At 37.5% G+C, this 24,158-nt stretch overlaps 1 protein-coding gene across 1 annotated transcript; it reads left to right on the top strand.

Annotated features, from left to right (window-relative positions):
• Nucleotides 1-113: 113 nt before the first annotated feature.
• LOC111150941 (translocase of inner mitochondrial membrane domain containing 1) lies at nt 114-22,649 on the top strand. Its single transcript, XM_022508640.1, has 8 exons — nt 114-209; nt 328-535; nt 2,898-3,063; nt 5,905-5,993; nt 6,919-6,986; nt 15,887-15,965; nt 19,635-19,745; nt 22,318-22,649. Exons 2-8 carry the CDS (start codon nt 342-344, stop codon nt 22,466-22,468), a joined length of 858 nt encoding a protein of 285 aa, XP_022364348.1. The 5' UTR covers nt 114-209; nt 328-341; the 3' UTR covers nt 22,469-22,649.
• The last annotated feature ends 1,509 nt before the right edge of the window (nt 22,650-24,158 follow it).

The raw sequence follows: 24,158 nt of genomic DNA, 5'->3' as shown, positions 1-24,158 counted from the left end.
TCCGGGGGGCGGGCCTAACACCGCCGGGGTTCGTCCCTCTTCCACCCGGAAGTATTTTGACTAGGGCTCCGCAGTCTACCCGCCCATTGGCTTTTGCCCCAGTGAGGGTGGGACTTCCTGTCTCGTGTAGCCAAGGTCCTCCAAAGTGAGCGCCGGCGCGGAGAACGAGGATGTCCGGAGCTGTGGCGACGAGGCTGGCAGCAGATTAGGTGGGGCCTAGTGCACCGGTACTCACTGACTCATTACTGCAGTTATCCTTACTGTCCTCCCACCGTGTTTCCGGGAGGACTTGCAGCTCTGAGAACCCAAGCATGTGTCTATCCGCAGGTTCGGAGAAGGCCATGGAGGTGCGGCGGCCAGCGCCACAGAGTTTCCCCCGCAGGCAGCTGAGTCCTTTCCCTCGGGTTTTTGCTGCGGGGGCTGTGGCCGCCGATTCGGAGGCTCCCACGGAGAGTCAGAAGCTGTCTTCTAACGTCCCAAAGCCCGAGTACTCGGAATCCGGATGGGACCGCCTCCGGGACCTGTTTGTCAAAGAGTAAAAGTGCCTAGGGTCTGTGGGGAGGGGACTATGAAGAGGTGTCCTAAAACCTGGGTCATCTTGGGGTGAAGGACCCCTGGATGTGGTTTATTTTTAAATAAGATTTGGCGTTCTAATATTTAAATCCCAGGCTTGTATCCTGACATTGTCATTTGGTAGTTGTGATGATTGACAGGACAAATTTCAGACTGTAAGGGTGAAACTCATTCCATGTTCCAGCTCTTAGGGATATTTAGGGAATATAGTTTTAGTGTAATCCTCTGGCTTTACAAATTAGAAGAATTGGACCGAGCTAATAGTGTCTAGATTGACCCTGGAATCCACATCTGCAAGATTCCGCTCCATTATTCTTTTTCATATTTCACTTTATCCCAAACTGATACTTTGTGGCCATAACTCCTGCTCCTCTCCAAAAAATGAAGGCTGAAGAGATGCAAAGAGACATGTAAAATTTTTATTCTGTCAAATAAGGAATATATAAAAAAATAGCAAATAATTTTTCATTTTATGAAAAAAGATATTAGCTGGATTAACAGATAAGGTTATTTCAGAATAAAGGATAACCCTTCAAATTGAATTAACTGTAGTGAAAAACTCAGGATATTTTACTCATTCATTCATTCATTTAATCATTTATTCATTTACCAATTACTGGTGAAAAATTTGCCCTTTCATGGAGTATATTACCATACTACAGTGTTATCCAGTGGTTAAATTAACTGAAGTTTTATGATGTTGCTGAGATTGTGAGATTGTTGGCAGAATCGTATTTACCTGCTTTCTTGAGATTTCATCTTTTTTAAAAAAGATTTTATTTGTTTGAGAGAGCGAGTAAGAGAGCATGAGCCAGGGGGAGGGGCGGAAGGAGAGGGAGGAACAGGGAACCCAGCATGGGCCATCATCTGGGGATACTGACATCATAACCCAAGCCAAAAGCATATGCTTAACCCACTGAGCCACCCAGACACCCCTCATCTTCATTTTAAAGACAATGAGGCAGCCTTTCTCGTTCTTCTTCTAATAGTTGAGATACTTGTGAAAGATCCTATGTAGTGCATAACAGAAGAGGGTTATTTTGACCAGCTTTATAAACCACAGAATGCTGGAACTGAAATAAATTTGAGGGTAGTGTAGTGTAATTTCCATGCTCCCCTCCATTGTAGATGAGGAAACTAAGTTTTATAGAGATTGTGATCTGGCTGCAGGTCACTTAACAGTGGGTGACAGAACCAGAACCACAACCATGTTGCCATTTGTAGGTTAGGTCCTTTCCACCACTATGCTGTTTCTTCACTTTTCATTAACTGTTTGGGCCAACCATAGGACTTTGAGCCTCTATTTCCGTATCAGCAAAATGGGGATAAATATCACCCAGGTCATGGAATTTTTCAGGGAACAAAAAGGAGGCAAAGCATATACATCTGGCTTGTTAAGTTTTAAGCTCTTTTATATTTTCTCTTCTGACTTCTACCATATACCAGTTTTTAGGTAAATGTTTTTGATCTTATTCACTATAAAAGATAAATACAGGGTTCAAATTACTGGAGTTTTTCCTATTGACATAATTAGAAGAATTACAGTTTTCTAAGAAATTAGATTTCTCTTGTAGATGTAGGAACTGTAAAGACTCATTGATTTTGAGTTCAGAATTGTTATTGACAGGGCACCTGGGCAGCTTAGTCAGTTAAGTGACCAACTTGATTTTGGCTCAGGTCATGATCTCAGAGTTGTGGGAGCAAGCCCCTGGGTCGGGTTCTGCACCCAGTGGGGCGTCTGCTTGAGATTCTCCCCCCCCCACCTTCTCTTTTCTCCACTTGTGCTCATGCACTCTCTCTTTCTCGCTATAAATAAATAAATAAAATCCTTATTAAAAATTTCAAAAAGGAAAATACTGATCTTTGGATCCAGCTTACAGATTCTTCCTGCTTCTAGAGATGTGATTGAGTTATGATAGTCATCTAATAAAAGCACCTTAGGGGGGGAAAAAAAAACTCTTTTGGAATATAATATGCACCTAGAAAAACATACGTAAGTATATTGATCAATGAATTTTCACAAACTATATACCAATACCGAGAGACTTAGCAGCATTTCAGAAGCTCCCCTTGTGCCCCTTCTAGTCACTGTCTTTCCAAGAGAAATCAACTAATAGCCTAATTTCTAACAGCGTAGATTAAAATTGGCTGAGATTTGAGGTACTTATAACCATGCTATTTAATTCATCAGAAGATTTAATTTATCAGAAGATTCTGCTCATGATGAAAGATGTGATGTTAGTATTGGGATGATCTTGAACATACTTTTGGAGAGCAGTATCCATAAATTGATCTCAAACAACTTTGTCTTTTTGATGTCCTAGCGAACAACAGAGAACTTCAAAGGAACTTGAGAATATTTATAAGGCGGCACTTTCAGCAGGCGTCATTGGCTGGGCATATGGGGGAGTACCAGCTTTTATTCATGCTAAACAGCGCTATGTTGAACAGAGCCAAGCAGAAGTTTATCATAACCGGTTTGATGCTGTGGTAAGTGCTGCTATTCTAAAAGTATTTGAGGGCACAGCAGTTTGCAGTTTACTTTAAATTTACTCAGGTAGGAGGGTTGGGAGGGTTTAGGATGTAAGAGTAAAGAAACAAAATCTGTACTTAATAAATAACAGTGAAAGTCCTAATGCCAGAGTGCATACACATGGCTTGTCAGACCACGGTCCTTATCTTCAGAGGGATTACCACCATGGCTTTACTTTCTGAAATGTGTTTCTAATCCCTAGCTAAATTATCAAGGTTAGCATATTAACCCCATTCACAAAGCCTCCATGGAGGACACTAGTTCACAATAAATAGTAATTAGCATTTATAACTGCAGTGCTAACTCATTTGTTAGATTTGTATATCAGTTCTGTTGTATAAGTGAGGAAGTTACAGCTCTGAGGGTTGTTTTGAGGTTTTTTTGAAATTATGTCAGACTTAGACAAGTTGCAAAAGTAGTACAAAGAATTCCTCTCTACCTTTCACCCAAATTCTTCAAATGTTAACATTTTACTGCATTTATTTTATCATTCTCTGTATAATGCATACTGTTATTTATTTGTAGCTACTAGAGAGTAAGGTGTAGTCATGATTAATACTTCAGCATATATTCTCTGAAAACAAAGATATTTCTCTTCTATAACCACAATATATTATCCAGATTAGGAAATTAACACTGACACAGTACTTTTATCTTATTTATAGACTCTATGTAAATTTTGGTAGTCATCCCACTAATATAATTTATCTTAAAAGTAAGTAAATTTTTTTTCAGTCCAGGATCTAATTCTTGATCAGATGTTGAATTTGCCTTTCATGCCTCTTTAGTCTCTTTTAATCCAGAACAGTTTCTTTAACTTTCTTGATTGTAACATTTTTTAAGATTGTGGGCTATATGTTTAGTAGAATGTTTCTCAATTTGGATTTGTTTACGTTTTCTCATGATTAGATTCCAGCTCTGAGTTTTATCAGGAATATCCTAGAATCGATTTTTTTTTTTTTAAAGTACATTATATCAGGAGCACGTGGTATCTTTTGTTTCTTTCCTGATGATACATACTTAAGGCACTTGGTTGAGATGGTCTTTGCCAGGCTTATCCACTGTAAGATTACTTTTTTTCCCCCCTTGTAATTAGTAAGTTTCTAATGGGTACTTATAAGATATTTTGAGACTATGTAAATATCCTATTTTTTCCACAAATTTCTGTGCTCTAGTTTTAGCATTCAGTGATTACTCTTACCTGGAAGAGTTAGTACTGTGGTGGTTGCTATATGGTTATATTCTAATTCCATCTTTCCTATATTTATTTTTTAGTAGTCAGCTTTAAGGAAGAGCTTTTCCTCCTCCTGTATTTGTTTCTTTATGATTTATTTGTATAAATAAATCATGGACTCATGAATTCTTACTTTAGTCTAGAGGTTCATAATCCATTATTACCATTATTTATCGTGAAGCTCAAATTGACCTAGATTTGGACAGTTGGAGACCTTCAAACTAGCTCCTTTGTCTTTTTGATGTGTCCCAATCATTCTTTGAACATGTGTTTACTTTTGAGCATAGCAGCATGTTGCTGGCTCATCTTTTACTTTCCCAGCACCAGCCCCAGAATTAGTTATCATCAAAGCATTCTAGTTTCTTTTAGTGGAAAAATGGTATTTAAAAACTAAGATTTGATGCTAGGTGTGCTCATTGCTTATAGTTATCATGGCTTTTGGACCATAAGTAGACAAAATTAGGAAATGTGTGTGTTCATGTGTACTTCTATACACATATTCATACACACTTCTATATTTATTTATTTATCCACCTATTAAAAGCCATGAATTCAGGGGCACTTGGGTAGCTCAGTTGGTTGAGCATCTGGTTCTTGGTGTTTGCTTAGGCCATGATCTCGGGGTCGTGGGATTGGGGCCTGTGTTGGCCTCTGTGCTAGGCAGGGAGTCTGCTTGGGGATTCTCTTTCTCCCTCTCCCTCTGCCCTTCCCCCTGCTCACATGCTCTCTCTCTCTAAAATAAATGAATAAATCTTGAAAAAAAAAAGACAACAAAAAACAAAACATAAAGCCATGAGTCCATCCTGATACTCTTCAGAGAGTTTTGACTTGCCCAATATCATATAGTAGTTAAGAATCCACTTGGGAATTCTCTCAAAGTCTAGACCATATCCTCAGAATATTACACCAGACTTGCTCCATGGTGTGTGGTGAAAAAGTGCTGTGGAGACAGATGACCTGTTTTCCAATTCTGACTTTATTCTTTATTGGCTGAGTAATTTTGGTAAGAAACTTCTCTCTGCTTTAGTAAAAACTGAAGACCTGCCTGAAAAACATGTTGTAAAGATTAGATGAGGTAATATGTTAACACAACTTTTACATAGAAGATGGATGATAAATATCACTTCTCTTCTTTCTCTGTTCCTTTCCTGCATATCTATTTTACTATCATCCTTTCCCTTTAATTTACCATTTAGTTGGTTGTGCTTTTTAATTTTATGGTTTCTTTTTCCCAAGATTTCCTGAATATAAAAAGCATGTCTACCACTAATGTTATATCTGCTATGGCATTTACCATATAGATTGTCACTTTATGCCTCACTGTTGGATTACGCGGTTGACACTGGCAATTCTTAGTGCCTTTTCCATTTCCTGATGGAATAGGATGGTGTGGGACTTTCACTTTAGCTTCACCACTTAAACAATGATATTTCTAGAGATTGTAGGATGTTTCTGTTTAGGTGTCCCTGCTTAATCCATAAGCCAACATCCCTCTGCCACAGTTTTCAGAATAAAGAAGGTACCAGGGTGTTCTGGAACCTCATAGCCTTTTCGTTACCTTTAGCAATCTGCACATCGTGCTGCCACACGAGGTTTCATCCGGTATGGCTGGCGCTGGAGCTGGAGAACTACAGTGTTTGTGACTATATTCAAGTAAGTGCTCTCTGAATCATGACAAAGGCTCTCGGTATTCTTTTAGGAGCACATCTTTTGAGCAAGTGGGATTTTTATTTATTTATTTATTTATTTTTAAAGATTTATTTATTTGACAAACGGAGATCACAAGTAGGCAGAGAGGCAGGCAGAGAGCGAGAAGGAAGCAGGCTCTCCACTGAGCGGAGAGCCCTATACAGGGCTCAATCCCAGGACCCTGGGACCATGACCCGAGCCAAAGGCAGAGGCTTTAACCCACTGAGCTACCCCGGCGCCCCGAGCAAGTGGGATTTTTAAAAACTAAATACCCACATGAAAGTGATTCATAATACCCTTTTCCTCAAGAACTTTTATCTTTCTGTGTAAAAGATCGGTCCAAATGTAGTTTTGCATCCATGGGTGAAAGTCTACTATTATCCAAATAGGTACAAGGTTTCTAAGTAAGAGAAATTCTGCAAAATTTTTCTTTACATTTCTTTTTCTAAGTGAATATTTTTTCCAGAAATTTGACTGTTCTTTGGTTCATTCTTCAGCAGAAGGCGGGCCACCTAGAAAACCCATAGGCATATTAGTAATCTGGAACACATTGACAGGGCCTAGACTAAGACCAGGAATTGACATAGTGGGCACTTCTTTAAGGAAAATTGTGGTCAAGAATGTAACGGGGATGGGGCGCCTGGGTGGCTCAGTGGGTTAAGCCTCTGCCTTCAGCTTAGGTCATGATCTTGGGGTCCTGGGATTGAGCCCCACGTCAGGCTCTCTGCTCAGCAGGGAGCCTACTTCCCTCTCTCTCTCTGCCTGCCTCTCTGCCTACTTGTGATCTCTCTCTCTGTCAAATAAATAAATAAAATCTTAAAAAAAAAAAAAGAAAGTAAGGGGGATATGCTTTAAATTTTATGTTTTCTTCCTTCTCCCTTCTTCCCAGCACAGTCAACACTGGTCTAAATGTGTACCGAAATAAAAGTGCCCTAAGCCATTTTGTCATTGCAGGAGGTAAGACATTTTTGTTCTCGTTTATGTTTTTCAGTCTTCTCAGATATGGTCTGGAAAATATTTAAGGACTTGTAAGTAAGAGCTACTGAATTCTTTGGTTAGCTTCTTATCACATCTCATTCAACATTCTTGCAAAATATGTGAAGGGCATTATGCGTGGCTCTTGGCGTACTTGGTGAACAAAACAGAAAAGTCTTTGCTTTCATGGAGTTTACCATCTATGTGGTTGGGGAGAAAGATTGCTGTGATAAAAGGTAGCAAATAGGTGAAGCAGTGGGATGGTCAGGGTGATCAGAGAAGGTTTTTATGAGGAGGTGACATTGAAGCTGATGTGTGAAAAATGGGAAGAAGTAAGCCTTATAAAAAAGAGTAGCCTACGCAGAGGGAACATTGAGGGTGAAGGCACTAAGGCAAGAAAAGTTTCTCAAGAGCAGGATAATAAGACCGGAACATAGTGAGTGAGGGAAAGAGTGGCTTTGAGATGAGATTGGTGAAGTGAAGTAGAAAGGGACCAGATTTTTCATGGTAAGAGCTTGGATTTTATTTTAAAGGTCTGTGCCTCTGGTAAATGTGACTTCTTTAAAATGAACATTAAAAAAAGTATTGAAATGTTATTTCCAGAAATGCAAATCAAGTGCCATATACACTCAAACACTCACTAACTCGTGTACATTCTCTCACATAGAAAAACATTACATATAGTGCATATAACATTTACAATATGTTTAATTTGGAAATAATTTCAAGCTTACAAAGAGTTTTAAAAGTAAAAGTAATACAAGGAACACCATACAGCTTTTATATATGGAGACTCAACTGTTGTTAACATTTCAGCCCATTTGCTTTATCATTTGTGCTCTCTGTGGGGTGCATGCTCTCTTTGTGTATATACATACACATATACATATTCTGTGTATATGTATATACACACAGGCAAACACACATACACATAATTTGAACTTAACAATTGAGTGGAAACATTTTAAAATACGAAACTAGAAATAGGCATTAATAGCATTGAAGAAACTGGAACTTTCCCTTTTTTAACTTGCAACCATTTTTCCATGGGTACTCTGTAGACTCATATGCCTGTATCCAAACCAAACTGTCTTCCTTCTCCAGCTTCCATACTTGTTCCTGCTGTTATGTTCTCTATTATCTACCCTGTTAAATTAAAAAACAAACAAACAAAAACCACAACAACAGCAACAAAGCCAAGCAATGATATGGTTCTGCCCTTTATCCCCCTCTTTCCAAAATTCTAGTCCTATCAGTTATATTCCTTTAATATATATGGACCCTCAGCTCCTCTTTTTTCCTACTCCTGCTGTCTGGTGTTCCCTGTTTCTAGTCTTCATGTGCTCCACTTCCAGTGTTGCCTTACTTTTTTGAAATATGAATATGATTGTAACACTTCTTTGCTTGAGTTTCTTCCATAGTTTCCCATCATTTTAATGTTGATTCTTCATCTGGCCCCCATATACTGCTCTTGCTCTGCCCTATGACTCTACTCTGATTTCCCAAACCCAACATAATCTTGCTTTACATGTGTTGGTCCATCTTGAACCTGTCTTCCTAGTCCCACAGACACTTTTGTTCAGCTCTTATTGGACCTATCTTTCAAGCTCATCTCTCAGCTTCAGTTTCCCTAGAGGTCCTTTCTAGCCCCTATTTTCTTATCTTTGGGTCTTTTTAGGTGTCTTTCCCCTGTGTTCCCATAATTTACTGTAAATACTTTAATTGAAGCACTGATAACATTATGTTATAGCTGTTGTTTTGCTTCTCTAATAGATGACTTACTTGATCAGAGAAAGTCTTTGCCTTTTTCACAACTCTTTGATGCAGAGTAGAGTAGAAAGATGTCTCTTGAATATAAACTGAGTGTAAAATTAGTAAAAATAGTCCTGAATCAGGCTCCTTGCTAAGCAAGAAGCCTGCTACTCCCTCTACTGCTACTCCCCCTGCTTGTCCTCGCTCGCTCTCTGACAAATAAATAAATAAAATATTTTAAAAAATTAGTAAAAATAATAAGAATAGAAAAATACATCTGATACAATAGAAGTTTTTATCTCATACCAACAACCAACATTGAACTTAATGGTGTAGCATAAAGTAATTTCCCCTGAAGTCAGAATCAGGTCAAGGATATCTCCTCTCATTCTTATTACTTGGCATTCAATCTGGACATTTATAAATGTATATTTGACGTCTAGAATGGCTGAGTGAGAAGCTTCACAAATCCTCTCTACAAAAAGCAATAATAGAATTGGACAGAATTATCAAAAACAACCATTTAAAGATGCTAGAGGTTGACCACAAGGACCCAGTAGATCAGTAAGCATTTATCCAAGAATTTATACTGAGTCTCATTAAGAACATTGAGAGTCTGTGGTGTTTCAGCCTAGGACTGCTCTTGCCCTCTAACCCACAGCTCCATGATGCAGAAATTTCACAAGGATAGATTGGAGAACCAGCTTCTGCTGCTTAAGGTGGCTGGCTTTATTTGGAGCAGAGATCAGAAAATTTCAAGCCAAGGGGTGTTGCAAAAATAATTGCAACAAAGAAGGATAATGTCAAACACCTAACCTGAGGTTTTGTTACTATTTGAGGTGAGGAATAGCCTGGCAGAGGAGGTGGAATCTTTTTTTTTTTTTTAAAGATTTTATTTATTTATTTGACAGAGACCAGAAGTGGGCAGAGAGGCAGGCAGGGAGAGAGAGAGGGGGAAGCAGGCTCCTGAGAGCAGAGAGCCTGATGCGGGGCTCTATCCCAGGGTCCTGAGATCACGACCTGAGCCGAAGGCAGAGGCTTTAACCCACTGAGCCACCCAGGCGCTCCGAGGAGGTGGAATCTTAACAGGGATATCTAGGGAACAAGACAGTCCAAGAAGTCTTTAATAAGATCCCACTTATTCCTAGCACTTTGGAAAGTTGCACACATGTGTAAGTATTTATGCAAATTCAGGAGAGACTGGTAAGGGCTCTAGCAAGCTGCTTATCTTTAGCTAATTGTAAGGGTTAATTGTGGACACTAAAAGAAAAAGCCAGAAAAGATTTATAAACTTTGAATGCATTCTTCAACCACAGATATGTTGGCAAGGAATGGAAACCTTATTCGCTTGAGATGTTTAAGCATAACCTCTGATGACTCGATGGATGACTGCTTAAGCCAGTGTGATGCCCAGGAAGCCAGGCATAAAGATAAAAATTAATGAAAGGCATTAGTGGCTGTAGTCTGCAGAAAAAAAGACTCTGTAGAATTGGTCCAGGCAAGTTGTTACATAAACAAAGAATTATAGCCATCCCCTGGAAGGATGTCCTAACTCTAGAGATGCTATAATTTATTACCTAAAATATGCAGTTTTCAACAAAAACAAAAAAATTGTAAGACATGCAAAGATGGGATTAAAAAAAGCAGTCATTGGGACTGTCTCTGACAGGACCCATCTGTTGAACATAGCAGGCAAAAGGCTTCATACCATTTTTAAAGAAATAAAAGTTTGATGACAGTGACTTATCAAATAGAGAATGTCAGTAAAGACAGAAATTACAAAAAAGAATCAAATAAAAATTCTGGAGTTGATAAATATCACAATAGAAATTAAAAGTTCACTGGAGAGGAGGAGTTCAACATCATATTTAAAGTAGCAGAAAAGAATTGGTGAACCTGAAGATATATCAGTATAGATTGTCTCTTGTGAAGCACAGAATTTTTTAAAAGATTTTATTTGAGAGAGAGAGTAAGCACATGAGTGGTGAGTAGGGGCAGAGGGAGAGGGAGAAGCAGACTCCCTGCTGACCAGGGAGCCCAATGCCAGACTTGATCCCAGGACCCTAAGATCATGACCTGAGCCGAAGGCAGACGCTTATCTGACTGAGCCACTCAGGTGCCCTTGAAGGACAGAATTTTTTAAAATGAAGAGAAGTGAACTGAGCCTCAGCAATCTATAGGACACCATCAAATACCAACAGGTTGCTAGGAATGGTAGATGGCGAGAAAAGAGAGAAAGGGGCAGAAAAAAGTATTTTAAGAAATAAGACTACAAACTTCCCAAATTTGTTGAAAAACATTAATCCATACATCAAAGAGGCTCAACAAACTGTAAGATGAATAAACATGAAGAGAGTCACACCTAGACATGTAATAATTATACTGTTGAAAGAGAAAAATCTTAAAAGCTGCAAGAAAAATACAACTCATACAAGGAATGCCCCAATAAGATTAACAGCCAGTTGCTCATCAGAATGATGGAAGCAAGAAGGCAGTAGAATGGCATTCAAAGGCCTGAAAAGAATAAATTGTCAACCAAGAATTCTATATCTAGTAAACCATTCTTCAAAATTGAAGGCAAAAGTAAAGACGTTGGCTGATAAACAAAGAAAGAAATTTATTATTAGCAGAACTGCCTTACATAATTCTATAGCAATTCTTCAGGCTAAAAGGAAGGGATACCAGATGGTAACCTCACTCTATGTGAAGCTTTAAAGAGCATTGGTCAAGATAATTACATAAGTAATTATTAAAGGTTGTATAAATATATATTTTCTTTTAACTGATATAAAAGATAATACATAACTAATAAAAAATAATACATAAAGTAATAATATAATCAAAGTATTAGACATATAGCATGTTTAAAACTGTATATGGCATTAATAGCACAAGTGAGAGGGAAGGAATGGAAATACGTTGGAACATATTTAAAACAGGAGATGTTACGAAGTAGTAACTTGACAGGAAGAAATGAAAAGTACTAGAAATGGTGAATATGTAGGTTAATAGAAAAGTCATAAACCCATTGTTTTTCCTTTCTTAACTTTTTCCCTTCTTTAAAATATATATGATTGTGTAAAATAATAACATTGTATTGTTGTGTTTTAACATATATACATAATGTAAGTGACAATGATAGCACAAAATGGGAGAGGAGTGGAGCTGTATTGGAACAGTCTTTGTACATGTTACTGGACTCAAATTGTTACTGATCTGAAGTAGATTGTGATAAATTAAGAAGCTAGGGTAATCCCTAAAGCAAGTAATAAAGTAACTTTTTAAAGTAGTAACAAGGTAAAAAAGAAATAAGATATATAGAAAACAGTAAGATGGCAGGCCTAAATCCAGCTATATCAGTAATAACATTAAACACAAGTAGATTAAACACTGCAATCAATAGGCAGAAATTGTCTGACTCCATTAAAAAAGGATCAACTGTATGCTGTCTACAGGAGACATATTTTAGTTCAAGGAAACAAGTAAGTTGAAAATAAAATGATGGAAAAAGATAAACTATGCAAACAGTAAGGAAAAGAGCTTGAGTGGCTCTTCTAGTATCAGACAAGATAGACTTTAATATAAAAATGCTAGCAACAAAGAAGGACATTTTATAATGTTAAAAGAACCAATTAATCAAGATGATATAACATTTATAAACATAAATGCATCTAGCAACAGAGCTTCTAAATACATGAAACAAACACTAAATTGAGACGAGAAATAGCCAACTCAGTAACAGTTGTTGGAGGCTTTAATATGACACTTTTAGTAATGGATAGGACAACTAGAGGAAATATCAACAAGGATATAGAATATTTGAACAACACTATCAACCTGTATGAACTAAGATCTATAGAACAGTCTGCCCAACAACAGCAGAATACATTCTTTCCAAGTGCGCATGGGATAATCTTTAGGCTAGACTGTATATAAGGCCACAAAACAAGTCTTAATAAATTTAAAGTACTGAAATCATACAACATACTTTCTCTGACCTCAGTGGAATTAAACTGAAAAAAGATGGGGGAATCCACAAGTATTTGGAAATTTAAACAACATATTTATAAATAACCCGTAGACCACAAGGAATCACAAGATAAATTAGAAATATTTTGAGTTAAATGAAAATGAAAACACATGTCAAAATTTCTAAGATGCACCCAAATTAGTTTGTAGTAGGAAATTTATAGTTATAAACATCTACATTATAAAAGAAGATCTCAAATGAACAATCTAAGCTTCTACCTTTAAAAACTAGAAAATGAGAAGCAAAATAAACCCAAAGTAGGCAGACAGAAGGAAATTAGAATTAAAGCAAAACTCATTGAAATTGAAAGAAAAAGAAAAAATGGGTGGAACCAAAAGTTGGCTTTTTTGAAAAGATAAAATAGACTTCTTTTTTTTAAGATTTTTTTAATTTATTTGACACACAGAGAGATCACAAGTAGGCAGAGAGGCAGGAAGAGAGAGAGGGGGAAGCAGGCTCCCTGCTGAGCAGAAAGTCCGATGCGGGACTCTATCCCAGAACCCTGAGATCATGACCTGAGCTGAAGGCAGAGGCTTAACCCCCTGAGCCACCCAGGCACCCCCAAAATAGACAACCTTTAGCAAGACTGACCAAGAAGAAAAAACAAAAGACACAAATTACCAAGACTTATTCAAGAAGAAATAGAAAATCTGGATAGCCCATAATAAGTTAATAAACTAAATTATTAAAATTTTTTTCACAAAGAAAAGCCTAGGACCAGATGGCTTCAATGGGTATTTGGGAAATTTCCTTCACAAACTCTTTCAAAAAATAGAAGAGGAAGGAACACTTTCAAACTCAGTCTGTTAGACTAGTATTCTCCTTATACCAAAGCTAGATGAAAACAACAAAACTACAGATCACTGTCATTCAAGAGTATAATCAACAGGGGCACCTGGCTGGCTCAGTTGGCAGAGCATGTGACTCTTGATCTCAGGGTTGTGGGTTCAAGCCCTATGTTGGGTGTAGAGCTTACTTAAAAAAAAAAAAAAAAAGTATACACACAAAAATCCTTAACAAAATACTAGTAAACCAAATCCAGCATCAAACAAGGATTATTATATCATGACCAAGTGAGTTTATCCAAGGAATTTAAGGTTAGCTTAGAAAAATCATTTGACAAAAATCCAATATTCAGAATTAAAAACTCTCAACAAACTAGGAATAAAAGGGAACTTCTTTAACCTGATGAAGGTCATCTATGAAAAAACCTGCAGCAAATGTCATGTTTAAGACTGAATGGTTTTCCCCTAAGACTAGGAATACAGCACAGATGTATACACTTGTAATTTAGGTATTTGAGAAGAATACAGTCATATTCAGCATTATACTTAAGACTTTAACCAATGCATTCAGGTAAGAAAAAGAAACAAAAAGTACCAAGAATGAGAAAAACAAAGTAAATTGTCTTTATTCATAGAAAACATAGTTATGTGTAATAAAGAGTCCAACTCCGTTTTTGGTGTATGGCTGCTGACAGCTTAATAAGCCTCACTACTCCCTCCCCACCTTTAATACAGTTTAAGGTTCATAGTAAAATTGGACAGAAGATACAAAGATTTTGCATATACTCCCTCCCCCACTTATATGTAGTCTCCCCAACTATGAACATTTTACACCAGAGTGGGATATTAGTTATAATTGAAGGACCTACAGTGATGCATCATTATCCCCTGAAGTCCATAGTTTCCTTTAGGATTCACTCTTGGTGTACATCCTATGGGTTTGGACAAATAGGACATGTGTCCATTATTGTGGTATCATAAAGACCATTTTCATTGCCCTAAAAATCTGCTCTACCTGTGCATCCCACCTACCAACCTCTGATAACCTCTGATATTTTTTTGCTGTTTCCATAGTTTTGCATTTTCCAGAATGTTATATAATACTATATAGCTTTTTCAGATTGACTTCTTTCACTTAATAATATGCATTCAGGTTTCCTCCAGTGTCTTTTCATTAGTTGATAGCTTATTTCTTTTTAGTGCTTTTGTCTGAATGCCAGTTTATGCATTATCTACTATTACCTATGTATTTCATTGTCTGAGTGTATCAGGTTATGCATTACCAACTGAAGGACATCTTGGTTGCTTCCAAGTATTGACAGTTATGAACAAAGCTGCTATATATAAATGTCTGTGTGTAGATTTTGGTGTGAACATAAATTTGCAGCTCCTTTTTGTAAATACCAGAGAGCATGATTGCTGAATCATATGGTAAGAAACTGTCAGACTGTCTTCAAAAGTGGCTATACCATTTTGGGTTACAGCCAGCAGTGAATGAGAGTTTCTTTTGCTCCACATCCTTGCCACCATTTAGTGTTGTCAGTGTCCTAAAACCTGTTCTAATAGGTTTTTTAAAAAGTATCTTATTTTTTTTAAATGTTTTGTTTGGGGGAAAAAAAAAGATCAAATTTATTACTACCTCTGGGTAATAGAATTAAAGATAATTTTCATTCTTGTTAATTTTAAAATGTAGGAAATGAAAAAATGATAAATAGTTCTTAAATAAGAGAAATAGATCTCAGATTTTTTTTTTTAAACAATGTTACTACCTAAGACGGCATTAGTTGTATTGTACCTAGTAAGGGAGGAAAATGAATGACATCATAGATAGAGCATTCCCATGGGAAGGAAAGGGGACCTCTACACTGACCACCAGGTGGCACTGTAGGCTAAATGCCCGCTTGCTTGCAGGCCTGCCTGAGGCGTGTAGCAGTAAAGAAAGGGTGAGGCTGTGGTGGTGGGGGGAGGTATAAACTGCAGGGGTTTTTATTTGGGGAAAGCTTTTCTTGAAGAAGGAAGAAATGGAAGAGGTGGAAGTGAAGAAATTACAGATTCTTAAGAGGAGGTGGGCAAACATTGAAGAGAATGAGAAGAGATTAGACCCTAGAACAGATGGAGAAAGTAGGTTTATAAAAGGAATGTTTTCCTTTGAACCTGCAGTGTGGAAGAGATCGTGGTGGTATATTCATGTTGGGTTCAGAAAACTTACTTAGGGGTTTATGTCATTTTTATAGAAGGAAAACTTTAAAGATAGATTCTAGTGTTTAAAGACAATTTAATATCAGGGTTTTTTCTGTTTGTTTGCTTTAAAATAGCTGTCACAGGAGGTCTCTTTAGAATAAACTTGGGCCTGCATGGTCTGGTGGCTGGTGGCATAATTGGAGCCTTGCTGGGGTAAGTGTTAACACAATTTTATTCTAAATTAACACAACATTCATTAATGCCTTCCTGTTAAAAATCTCATTCATTTCTAAAGAACAGTGTTAAATCTTAAAACCTATAAAAGGTCTTCAGTCTTGTATTGGCAGTGGCTTTGACTGTCAAATTCGAATTCTACTCCAAACGGTTGATTTTACTTAGAGTAGTTACTGAGTAAAAACTGTTTATATATCACTGACACCTGAACTTACTTGTAATTTGAACAATGGTATTTGCAAGGAGCAGGAAAAAAGGAATAAGAAACAATTAACAAACATGCTCTTTAAAAAAATAAAGTTTTGTTTGGGTTTTGTTTGTTTAGTTTAATAAATTTTAAAAATTTTCGTCTTCAGCTTTTTACTTTGAGACATTTTGAACCTATAGAAAAGTTGAATGACTTAGTACATTGAACACCCGTATTTTCGTCACTTACATTCACCAGTTGTTAACATCTGCTATATTCATTTTATATCTCTCTGTATATGTGTGTAATGTGTGTACAGTTCTTTTTCTTTCTCTTTTTTTCTTTTTGGTTAAGTCTTTGGAAACCTCATAATTCCTCATCTCTGAATATATCAGCATGTATCTCCCAGGATGAAATGATGAATATTTGCCAGTGATATCACAGTATAATCATCACAATAAATAATTTAGCATTGACTCAATATAGCTATCTAAGATAGGGTCCATAGTAAAAAAATGTTTAATTATTATAATAATTTTTTTTAAACCCAGGATTCAATTGTATATCGTTTTTATGGTTTTGATTTCTTTTTTTTTTTTTTTAAGATTTTATTTATTTATTTGTCAGAGAGAGAGAGGGAGAGAGAGCAAGCACAGGCAGACAGAATGGCAGGCAGAGGCAGAGGAAGAAGCAGGATCCCTGATGAGCAAGGAGCCCGATGTGGGACTTGATCCCAGGACGCTGGGATCATGACCTGAGCCGAAGGCAGCTGCTTAACCAACTGAGCCACCCAGGCGTCCCCATGGTTTTGATTTCTTTATTTAAAAAAGAAAAGATTTATTTCTCAGAGAGTGCATACAAGTGGGAGGGGTAGAGGAAGAGGAAGAATGAAACTGAAGCAGATTCCACACGAGCACAGAGCCTGATATGGGGCTCAGTCACAGGACCCTGAGACCACAACCTGAGCTGAAACCAAGAATCCAAGGCTTAACTGACTGTGCCACCTAGGCACCCCTTGATTCCTTTAAACTAGAACAGTTCCACTGCCTTTCCCCCCACCAGAAAATTTCTCAATTTTTTTTGATTATCCCCTCAGGATTAGATTTAGGTTAAATATTTTCATCAGGAACACAATATAGGTGAAGTTGTTTCCTTTTCCGTGTATCATATCAAGAGACATTGTATCAGCGATTATAAGTGAAATTAATTTTAATAGTCATTAATTAATACCATTAAAATTGGTACGGTAGTTTTCCACTCCTGGGTGACAGATTACCACAAAATTTAGCAACTTGAAACACTACCCGTTTATCACATCACAGTTCTGTAGGTCAGAAGTCTGAGTAGGCTCAGATGGGCTCTCTCTGTTCAGGGTTTTACAAGGACAAAATCAGTGTTGTTCAGTCAGGCTTTTATTGGAGGCTCTGGGGAAGAATCTGTTCCTAAACCATTTTGGTTGTGGACAGGATCCTTGTGGCTGTAGGCCTGAAGTCATTGTACCTTGGCTGGTTGTCAGCCAGGCACCACTGTTCTAGAGACATCCCATTCCTTCTCATGGTGACCCCCCCATGTTCAAACCAGCAACCAGCATGTTGAATCCTCATACTTTGAATCTCTCTGACTTCTACTCTGCCACCAAGGAAAACTCTGCTTTTAAAGGGTTTATCCAGATAATTTACTTTTTGATTGACTCAGATTCAACTGATTACTAATCTTAATTGTATCTGTAAAATTTTCCCTTGTAATATAATCATGGGTATAATATATGTATAGTTGAGGGATTAAGGCAGGACAGTTTGGGGGGCCATTTTAGAATTCTGCCTATCACATTTGGTATCTACTAAATTCCTCCACTCTAAGGGTATCTTTTTCCCATTGTGATTAACAAATAATCTGTAGGATAAGATTGAATAGCCTGTTCTCCAGCTATCTTTTTTCTTGTGGTTTTAATGATCTATTATAATTGTTGGTGTCATCAGTTATTACAAAGATGGTTGCAAAATGATTTGTTAGTTCTGTCTTTTCTTTATTTTTGTTAGTTGGCATTTACTTGAATAGAAGAATTCTCCCTTTCCCTCTACCTATGCCCTCCCTTTTTCTATCCCCTTTTTAGGAGGAAGTAACACTGTAGATTCATGCATTCTTTTTTTAAATTCTTTTTAAAAATTCAGCATGTCATAATCCATTGCTGACATGTTTATTATATTGTGTTTTTTTGTTTGCTTTTTAGCAAACTCAACCCCCAATGTGGGGCTCGAACTCAGGACCCCAAGATCAAGAGTCACATGCTCTACTGACTGAGCCAGCGAGGCACTCCTTGTTATGCTTTTAATATACCAGCTTAGTTTGAAAGGGAAAACTGTTGAAATTAGAAGCCAAAATAATTTCTTTTTCTTTGTCATTAAAAACACATAACATAAATTTTATCATCTTAACCATTTTAAGTGTACAGTTTAGTGGTGTTGGGTATATTCACACTTTGTACAAATGATCTCTAGAACTTTTTCATCTTGCAAAACTGAAAACTCTTTACCCATTAAACATTAATTCTCCCCTCCCTTTGTCCCCCCAGCCTTTGGCAACCACCTTTCTACTTTGTTTCTATGATTTTGACTCTTTAAATACTTCATATTAATGGAATCATATAATATTTGTCCTTTTATAACTGGCTTATTTCACTTAGCATAACATCCTCAAGGTTGATCCATGTAGTGTGTGACAGGATCTTCTTTTTCAAGCCTGCATAGTGCTCCATTGTATAGACCACATTTTCTTTATCTGTCATTGGACATATGCATTTAGCAAAAATACTTTTTTGAATGAGCTTACTTACATTGCAGTCTGTGGAAATTTAAGTTATATCAGAGTCAAAAACTTCTCTTCAAGAACACAAGAACCAAACCCTCTTCTGTTATTGTAGTAAGTGTTACCTATATCAGTTTCTTGATAGTAACTATTGACATTACAGGTGAGACTGTTGTGCCAGACTTCTGAATTTGAGAATGTTTTGGTGGTTCCACCTCCAGAAGCTAGTAGTATCCTTCCTCCAACCAAAAATGCCCTCCACAGTTCCTGCCTCCTACTGGGTTCGGTACCATTCCTGGTGGTGATTTCACTTCTGAGGAATCTTCAGTATAAATCTCCTTACTAGAACTGTCATAAGTATATATTTTCCCAGTTTATCATTCATGATAAAACACAGAGCCAATTTATAGACCTGTTGTTTTTATACCAGTTAATTTTAGGATGTTGCAGTCATTGTTTTTTTCTACTGTTTAGAAGAGGAGGAAGGAAATTGCCTTAATAATTTTCTTTTCATTCAACAAGGACACTTTGTCAGAGTTCCTATACCTGTCAGAGAAGAAGTGGCTCAGTCGGTGTTGCTTATGCATTAGCAGACCTTCCCATGGTGTGTGGGCTAATGGCTCCTTTGTCCATAGCTTTCTCTGCTTCCCTCTCAGCACTCCTGTAGGAAGTCTGTTGATGGCATTTCAGAAGTTCTATGGTGAGACTGTCCAAGAGAGAACACAGAAGGATCGCAAAGCACTCCATGAGCTGAAGCTGGAAGAGAGGTAAGGAGCATGTGAAGATGAGGGTATCTGACTTTCTTAGCTATCCTGATGCTCTCTTAACCCAGCTCCTCTAAACTGCCCCTCAACTCAAAGATGAGTTTCTGGGGCACCTGGCTGGCTCAGTCAGAGGAGCACTCTTAATCTCAGGGTTGTGAGTTCAGGTCCCATGTTGGGTGTAGAGATTACTTAGAAAAATAAATAAATAAATCTCAAAGAAGTGTTTCGTTTTCTTCAACTTGTACACTATCTGGTTTTTTAATCTTTTTAGTGAAGGAATAGAAAACTGAAAGACACTAATTTTATTTTTAATCTGATGAGGGACATTCTTTAGATACATTTATTTTTAAGTTAAGATATTCCAAACCTCACTTGGTTGCATATTTTTTTCTTTTTCTATATTCTTGACTGCATAGGAAATTACTTAAAGGAAATGGACAGCAATGAATGAGTTTCACTTGGCATTATTTAAAAGGTTATATCCCACGTTACACGTGCATCTGTGAACAATACAGAGCATGTTAGGTCTCTGCGTTCAAAGATTCCACTTCTTGCTGTGGATGCACATGAATTAGGTAGTTAAAGTGGCTGTTAGTGGACTGGATGCCACTGAAGAGGAGGAAAACTTTGACCTGCCATCTAGTCACTCCTTGGGGTCCAGTTATCAGACTGAGAGTGGACTTTGTGCTGATTCTTTGTAAGATGACCATAACAGGCTGCTAGCTAGCACTCCTGGTACGAAGGATTCTCGTGGCTTGGCTTCCTGTGTACTGACGAAAGCCGCTGCTGTTTTGGTAGTTGAATAGATAAACAGACTTTTTTTTTCTTTTTTCATATTTTTACTTGAAGTTTCCATTTGTGCTAAACACACATATGCACATGGAAATTCTTAATATCTGTAGATCAGTTGTTCAGGGACTTAGGTTCTATATGAGAAAAAGCATGGATTTTGCCACCACTGAAACCTTGAAAACAAACCTTGAATCCCAACTAGGCTATTGATTAATTCTATGACCTTGGCTATTTTACTTAACTTCAAGCCCTCTTGTTTACTCAGCCATTCTGAGGGCGGAATCACACCACAATGCTCAATATACATTTGTTTCATTCACTCCTCTTCTCCAGAGTAAGAGGGTAGGTGGAATATGTAGTTATCTAAGTTGTAGGATAAAGCACTTAAAATTCTAAGTGCCAGTGTAAAATTTGATGTGGAGAATTAAAAGCATGAAAGCATTAGCTTATTTCTATTTCTAGGTCATAAGAAACTTGTTTTTTTGGTTTGGTTTGTTTTTTAAGAAAAGGAAGCTTTGAGAAAGAAGATGGAAAAGTAAGGAAAGTATATTGGTATTTGAATTTGATACAGAAAGTTGGAAAAGTATTAACGTTTTGAAAAATATGAACAGATAATAATTGTATCCCAATAAAAAAGAAGGAAACCAGAAAAATAACTGGAAAAGTTGATCAGTTATTTAGAGATGGAAAAATCTCAAGAATGGCTAAAAACAATAAACCGAATTGAATTATACTAATGAAAGATACGTTAGAAGGAAAAAGGGTCAGAAATTTATAGGATATTTATATGTCTATGATATATAAGTGATATTCCTGAGGAGTTAATACGTAGGTTTTTTTAAAAAGATTTTATTGATTTATTTGACACAGAGAGAACACAAGTAGGGGGAGCAGCAGGGAGAGGGAGAAACAGGCACCCCACTGAGCAGGGGGGCTGATGTGGAACTCAATCCCAGGACCCTGGGATCATGACCTGAGCCGAAGGCAGCTACGTAACCAACTGAGCCACCTAGGCACCCTAATTCAATACATAGTTAAAGAACTTACTCTATGCCTGCTTCTTTGCTTGAAAATAATTATAGAAAGGTCAAACAGAGTGAGAATATAAAAAATTGTTTTAGTGAGTGGAAAATGTAGAAAACTAGCTATGGAGATCTAGAAGAAGAGATGGTCAAACCTTGTAATGAAGAGTTGGGGAAAAAGTCATGGATGACCTTGATAATCACTTAAAGAAAGGAAGAAGCTAATACTAGATTTAGAAAAAGAACTGATGTGTTATTTGGAAATTGGATTTTAACTCTTTGTTAATATACGTCTATAGTGTTGTCCCATCTGACTTTTCCATATTGAATTTACCATTGTTACAGCCTTTGTGCAGTTCCTTTAACGTCTGGCAATAGAGAGGTGATGGAGTGGCAGGGGGCTCACATTAGCCCTCCCCGCCCCGCCTCTGGCCCTGAGGGCAAGAGGGCAGCCAGTTTTCAAGGCTCACACTTGAGCTGGGGGTGCTTTAGTTCTTGCATGATACCCCTGCAGGAACTCTGGAATATTTTAGGAATCAAAGCTGCTGCCACAGCAGTGTCCATTTTGGTGATGTGATAATCGTAGTCAGCCTGTGAGTGCAACAGATTAGGAGCATAGGAAGTCATTGTTTTTGACGTACAAAGAGTAATGTTTGCTCATAAGGCACAGGGAGAATGGATAAATACTATCTTTTAAAAAAAATCTGAGAACTAAAAAACAGAGCAGTACATGATATATTCTTTTCATTCTTTTATTACAGCAAAGCCAGACTACAATTTACTGAGCTCCTCCCTGAAGAAATTGAAAGTAAGTTGCAGAAAAATCAATCCAAAGATGACGTCCAGAAAATTGAAGCACTGCTAAATCTTCCTAGAAACCCTTCATCAACAAATAAACAAGACAAAGACTGAAAATGTTCTGGACTTGACTTTCATTGGTGAATTGAAAGGATCTATGTCCATTGAATGCCAATGGCTAGGCTTCTCCTTGGTCAGCCTGTTGACAGATGTAAATGCTGGCATCTCTAGTGGCAGTGACTTGCTCTTACCTTTTTTTAACCAAGAATTGAGCTTTTTTTTTTTTTTCAAGATTTTATTTATTTATTTGACAGACAGAGATCACAAGTAGGCAGAGAGACCGGCAGAGAGAGAGAGGGGAAGCAGGCTCCCCGTCGAGCAGAGAGCCTTGATGGGCTTGATCCCAGGACCCTGGGATCATGACCTGAGCCGAAGGCAGAGGCTTTAACCCGCTGAGCCACCCAGGTGCCCCAGGAATTGAGCTGTTGTATGCTTACTTTACTTACCTTTACATTTAAATACACACTTAACGTCTTTCCTGATTGATCTATATATTTGACCTTGTATCTATAGTGATCAATCAATACATAATTCTTTTCCCTGGATTTTACAACAGTAAATTTAAAATTTCCCAAGATTGGAATTGAATTCTGTAGGTTGTATGTTTATTCTTGCAGCTCTTTAGAAGAATACTCTAGAAATCACTAGGAAGAGAAAGGAAAGAACCAGGTAAGGCAGATGGTCTGTGATAAAACCCTGGTGCCTTTTAGTCCTGGAAACATCACAGGCCTAGGTGTGTAGGGTGCCTGGGTGGCTGTTGGTTGAGTATCCAATTCTTGATTTATGCTCAGGTCATGATCTCAGGGTTGTGGATTGAGCCGTGTGTGGGGCTTCGTGCTCAGTGTGGAGTCTGCTTGTCCCTCTCCTTCCCACTGTGCCCCTCCCTCCTCATGCATGCTCTCTCTCAAATAAATAAATCTTTAAAATAAAATAAAAAGAGAATTCCTATGCCATTTGAAATACAATATAAATTTAACAAACAAGAAATAGATACACATTATTTTAAAAAAGGAACCTGGCTTCGTTTCCTCTCTTAGTGTTGCTGACAAAGTGTCTATGCTATAATATGCAGAAGTTACTTAGAATAGATACACAGTCTTTATACTCAGGAGCTAGCTCCTTAAGAAGGAATCTGCAATCCTGCAGATTATAGCTTTTACTGAAAGGGGTGGGGGAGAAATGAACTGGGTTAAGTGTACTAAGGGGGAAAGACTGCTAGTGCTTTTTTGGTGTTAGATCTCTTTGTTTTTAGTTCCTATTCTGAAAATAACTGTTTTTAGGGGCCAGGTATGTGTAACTGAGTGATGTAGGGGCTGAAATTAGAGGCTCTAGAGGCAGATCGCTGGCTTAGCATCCCAGTCATGTGGCTTTGCAGCCACGTGACCTATAGCATAGCCATTTAACTTTGGTCTCAGTTTTCCCCCTCTGTCAAATGAAATCGCATCTACCTCAGAATGGGTATTAAGTGAAATGATGCATGTGGAACATAGCACGAGGCCCTGGAGCACGGGATGAGAGAGAGAACAGCAAATATTAGTAATTATAAGGCTAGAAGAACTTCTGCACAAGTATATTATTAACATGATTTACATGTTAATGCCACACTCCATAAAGCATGTTTTCCTTAATTATCTCATTCATAAACTGCTGACAAATTGGCAGTCAATCTGTTTATTGTTTTATTCACATCCACATATAGATTAAATTCTCCAACTAGAAATTAAAAAACTAGATGGTTGGTTTT

This window comes from Enhydra lutris, unplaced genomic scaffold (genome assembly GCF_002288905.1).
Source record: "Enhydra lutris kenyoni isolate GAN:26980312 unplaced genomic scaffold, ASM228890v2 scaffoldscaffold2, whole genome shotgun sequence".
Classification (NCBI taxonomy): Eukaryota; Metazoa; Chordata; class Mammalia; order Carnivora; family Mustelidae; genus Enhydra; species Enhydra lutris.
This window is presented reverse-complemented; position numbering and strand designations above follow the sequence as displayed.

Bases quoted from the DNA above. Each gene is read 5' to 3' on its own strand.
- LOC111150941 (XM_022508640.1), top strand. From the start codon at position 342: ATGGAGGTGCGGCGGCCAGCGCCACAGAGTTTCCCCCGCAGGCAGCTG. The intron at 5,994-6,918 runs GTAAGTGCTCTC...CCTTCTTCCCAG, and splicing joins GTGTTTGTGACTATATTCAA to CACAGTCAACACTGGTCTAA. The intron at 19,746-22,317 runs GTAAGGAGCATG...CTTTTATTACAG, and splicing joins GAGCTGAAGCTGGAAGAGAG to CAAAGCCAGACTACAATTTA.